Below are 5225 nucleotides of genomic sequence, written 5' to 3'. Positions count from 1 at the left end.
TTACAATAGTGGTAAGCCCACTGCGTTTGAACATTTCTGAGCTTATCACACATACATTTATGTAATTTAAAATGTCCACTCTTTAGTAGTCACTTTGCTAGCAGAAAAGATGACATTGAACAAGCAATACGAGATTCCTACTTTAGAGAAGCAAGAATGTGTTGATAAGAATTGAAACTGCAAAGATAATATAGCACATTTTCTTATTCTGAATGATACGCTCTTGACTCAAATTATACTCACTGCTCTAGAATGAAAACATAATGTCAAATACAGGGCTAATCTTTCTCCCAAAGAATACATCAAAAGGAACTAAAGAAAACTAACAAGACCTGTTTATAAGCTAAAGATCTTCTCTGATTTCATTTATATATTGGTTAAATCACAAATACATTTCTGCCCATTGATCACATGCTAGTTTCAGGGTATATAACATGCATATAGATGAAATTTCCACCTTCAAGAACTGTCTTACTATCCATTCTTGCATAAACCATTGCTCAATTTGGAAGCACTCTCATCCAAAAATTTCTCTAGTTTTGTATGAAATATGATGAAACTTATGCTAAAAGATTAATTTTCATTAGGGGAAACTAAGGGGAAATTTTGCCCCTCCAGGAATATTTAGTGGTGTGTGGAGGCATGTTGGGTTCTAACAACTGTGGGAAGAAACCAACAATTTTGCTAAATATTCCTCAATACACAACCTCCCACAAAAAAAAAAAAAAAAAAAAAAAAAAAAAAAAAAGAATTATACCATCTAAGACTGAATATTGATTGTCAATGCTAATAAACAGTGATTTACATTAAAAGTGTATGAATGGTTTCCAGTTTGAGGAGAGGTATACACTGTACACTGGAACCAAATGTCTATTCATGCCATTTGCTACTGACTTTGCAAGGCATGGTTTTACTAATGAATTCTACCAAATAATTTAAAGAAGAATTAAATTAGTAACACTTCTCCTCAAACTCTTCCAAAAAACTGAAGTGAAGAGAAAATTTCCAAACTTAATTGGTGTGACATCAAAGCCAGATGACTCTATAAGAAAAGGAATTATGATCAATATCCCCTCTGAATATAAATGTAGAACTCTTCATCAAGATATGAGAAAACTCCATCAGAATAAGGGCTTGGAGAACAAGACTCACGGGGGATTGAACAATTTTAAAAGGCATTTTTGAAAGGTAACTTTCTAAATTTGACTTTTATTTTAAATTATTTTAGATAATTTAGATTATAGAAGTTTCATGGATAATTCCCGTATATCTTTCATCCAGTTTCCTCTATTGTTAACCTCTTATGTAACCATAGTGCATTTATCAAAACTAAGGCATAACCTTAATTTAATTCTATTAACTAAACCACGTTCTATTCGGATTTCAATCATTTTTCCACTAAGTCTTTTTTCTAGTCCAGTATTGGATCCAGTACGTCACATCACATTTAGTTCTCCTGAGAGTCAATCTGTGATTTTTCTATGGTTTTCCTTGTCTTTCATGACCTTGGCGCTTTTAAGAGTGCTAATCAGGTATGATTTGATTGCCCCTCAAAGTAGGTTTCCTTAGTGGCATCTTATATTTAGACTGCGGTTATGGATTTTTTGGAAAAAAGATCACAAAAGAGAAGTGACTATCAATGCATGTTACTTTAGTTGCTTATATTATTCCAACTTCGTTTGTTGGAAGCTCTTTAAAGTAGGCTTCTGAGTATTTATGACCTGATATTCCTTTGGCTCATCACTGACGACCTTAGACGTGATTGCTTGGTTAACGGTGTATCTGTGCAATTTATTCACAGTTTCTTCACCTACTTCTTACATTTGATAGAAATAATTAAGTCCAACCCACACTCAGGGAAGGGAATTAGTGTCTACTTTCTAGAAAGGGGAATATCAAATAATTTGTGGACCTTGGTTAAATTCACAACAAAAAATAAATAAACATTTGAACTGAGATATTTACAAGCTCTGCAAATATTCTATATCTTCTTAAAATTTTGCCCACAATTTCAGTATTCCCCAGTGTATATTGCCTCTATTAGTTATTACTGAAGAAATACGATTGTGATTTTTCTATTTCCCTCATTTTGCAATGTATTATTATTTGGAATTCTAATATAAGGAAAATATGTACATTCTTCCCTATTTATATGTTTTTTGTCATTTTATTTATAAATGTTGGCCCGTGTATGTTTTATTCCTTGTGTTATAATTCGGTTTCGTTGTTATTCATTCTGTTGTTCATATTTTTGAAGCTTTTGCATTCTGACATGCATCCAAGTTTCCTTTCATCCACAGGACTGCTTATCATTTGGTGCAACCAGATGTCAGAAGCTTAGAATGTATTTTCCCTTTCTCAGATCTAGAATCATCCATTTGTGGGAGGATCTCTGACTTTTTTTTTTTTTTTTTTTTTTTTTAGATGTGCATTTTTTTTGAACTGGCCTCAAGATAGTGTACTGGTAAGTTCTGGCTGCCTCCATACTTTGGCCTACTCTCAGGGAGACCAACAGCCTTCATACATCTCAAGTTGGGGGACAGAAAGGGAGGACAGGATGGCTGACCATTTAAAATAAAATTTATGCAAAAGCAATACTCTCGCCTTCCCTGTATGTTTCCCCACTCCAGTTTTTGCATCCTGAGTCTCAAGTGCCAAAACAAAAGAGAAAAAACAAACAAACACAACCATACCGATCTCATCTTGTTTTCTGTGTAAGTTAGGTTTTGTCAAGAAAGGGGTGTAACACAGCTAAGTAACAGTCTGCCTAGAAGCATTTGTGGTGGACAATGGAGGGGCCAGACTCCACGTACTCCTGCTTGTTGATCCATATTTGCTGGAAAGTAGAGAGCGAGGCCAGGATGGAGCCGCCAATCCACACAGAGTACTTGCGCTCTGGGGGAGCGATGATCTTGATCTTCACGGTGCTGGGCGCCAGGGCTGAGATCTCCTTCTGCATCCTGTCAGCAATGCCTGGGTACATGGTGGTGCCCCCGGACAGCACCGTGTTGGCATAGAGATCCTTGCGAATGTCAACGTCACACTTCATGATGGAGTTGAAAGTCGTCTCGTGGATGCCACAGGATTCCATGCCCAAGAAGGAAGGCTGGAAGAGCGCCTCTGGGCAGCGGAACCGCTCATCGCCAATGGTGATCACCTGGCCGTCAGGCAGCTCATAGCTCTTCTCCAGGGAGGAGCTAGAGGCTGCAGTGGACATCTCCTGCTTGAAGTCCAGGGCGACATAGCACAGCTTCTCCTTGATGTCGCGTACGATTTCCCGCTCGGCGGTGGTGGTGAAGCTGTAGCCACGCTTGGTCATGATCTTCATAAGGAAGTCCGTCAGGTCCCAGCCAGCCAGGTCCAGACGCAGGATGGCATGGGAGAGGGCATAGCCCTCATAGATGGGCACTGTGTGGGTGACCCCATCTCCGGAGTCCATCACAATGCTGGTGGTGCGACCAGAGGCGTACAAGGACAGCACAGCCTGGATGGCCACGTAAATGGCTGGGGTGTTGAAGGTCTCAAACATGATCTGGGCTATCTTCTCACGGTTGGCCTTGGGGTTCAGGGGGGCCTCGGTCAGCAGCACAGGGTGCTCCTCGGGGGCCACACGCAGCTCGTTGTAGAAGGTGTGGTGCCAGATCTTCTCCATGTCGTCCCAGTTGGTGACAACGCCGTGCTCCATGGGGTACTTCAGGGTCAGGATGCCTCTCTTGCTTTGGGCCTCGTCACCCACGTAGGAATCCTTTTGGCCTATGCCCACCAACAACATGCCCTGGTGTCGTGGGCGCCCCACAATGGAAGGGAAGACGACGCGGGGGGCATCCTCACCTGCGAAGCCGGCCTTGCACACGCCGGTGCCATTGTCCAGGACAAGCGCAGCGATATCGATATAGTCTTCCATGGCGAACTAGGGCGAGTGTGGACCCGCAGCGGTGGAACGGCAAGGGGACTGTACCTACAGGGTGGACGTGGTTTCAGCAGTCCTGACTCTTCTTATTAGAGAATGGTATTTATAAACCAAAATTTGGGTTCTGGGTGTGATTATTGGCTACTGTGGTGTCATTACTTATAGACCTTGTCATGGGACAGAACTAGGAGGGGATGGGGGCTAAAGGTCGAGTTGCCAGCCAGTGGTCAATGATTTAATTCATCTTAACTCTATAATGAAACTTCCATAAGATCCTGTTAGGATTTCCATACGAGGTGTCCCCCAGAAACTCATGTGTGAGACAACAGCACGAAGGTTTAGAGGTGGAATGATTGTGATAAGAGACCCTTGCCCCAATTAGTGAATTAATCCCTTGATAATCAGTGATAATCCCTGGGTCCTAATTGAAGGTGGGTAGGATGTAGCCAGAGGAGGCAGGTCATTGGGGTCATGCCTTTGGGGCACCTTTTGTCCCTGGTGAGTGGAGTGACTCTCTGCTTCCTGGTGCCCTGTTCCAGCACTCCTTCCACCCGGATGCTCTGCCTCACCTCAGACGGTGAGGAATGAGTATGCCATCTATGACTGAGACCTCTGAAACCATGAGCCCCAAATTAACTTTTCCTCCTCTAAAATTATTCATATCAGGTATTTTGGTCATGACAATGAAAAGCTGACTAAAACAGACCCAAGAAAACAGGGTGCAGAAAACTTCTGAAGAGCTCACCATGAAGAGGTGCGGGAGGTTGGTGTATGGAAAGTGGGCAGGAGACTGTAGGTTCTTTCTCCCATACCCAACACTATGTGTATCTTCTAATTGGCTCTGTGACTGTATCCTTTGAAATGTTCTTTGCACATTATTAACTTATTAACTCTTAATAAGTTAACATAAGTAAAATGTTTCCTAAATTCGATGAGCCACTCTGACAAGTTAATTAATCCCAAGGAAAGTGATCATGGGAACCCCAATTTATAGCAGGTCTTTAAAAATATAGGTTGCAGCCTGAACCTATATTGGCATCTGAAGTGGGAAACAGTCAGCAAACTTGAACATGACTCTCATCAATCCGAGTTGATTCCCATGTTAGTAAATCAGTAGGAAACTCAGATTTACATCTTTCATGTGTAAACATACACTTGATCCTTTTATCAGTTTATTTAATCTTACATGAAAGAACAAAACTGCAAACACATCTGGTCTTACGCATCTTAATTGATTTTTATTTGTGATTCTAGAATTGGGCAGCTTTCAGAACCTGCCACAGGGTCAGAAAGCTCTGAGGCTACAATGAGTTCT

General features: G+C 41.3%; 1 protein-coding gene across 1 annotated transcript; it reads right to left on the bottom strand.

Moving 5' to 3' along the window:
- Positions 1-2752: 2752 nt before the first annotated feature.
- On the bottom strand, positions 2753-3904 carry LOC306659178 (actin, cytoplasmic 1-like; the record flags this gene model as incomplete). Its single annotated transcript, XM_079136593.1, has 1 exon — positions 2753-3904. One exon carries the CDS (start codon positions 3902-3904, stop codon positions 2768-2770), a length of 1137 nt encoding a protein of 378 aa, XP_078992719.1. The 3' UTR covers positions 2753-2767.
- Between the last annotated feature and the right edge of the window lie 1321 nt (positions 3905-5225).

The sequence above is a fragment of the Sciurus vulgaris genome (assembly GCF_902686455.1).
Source record: "Sciurus vulgaris genome assembly, chromosome: 4".
NCBI lineage: Eukaryota > Metazoa > Chordata > Mammalia > Rodentia > Sciuridae > Sciurus > Sciurus vulgaris.
This window is presented reverse-complemented; position numbering and strand designations above follow the sequence as displayed.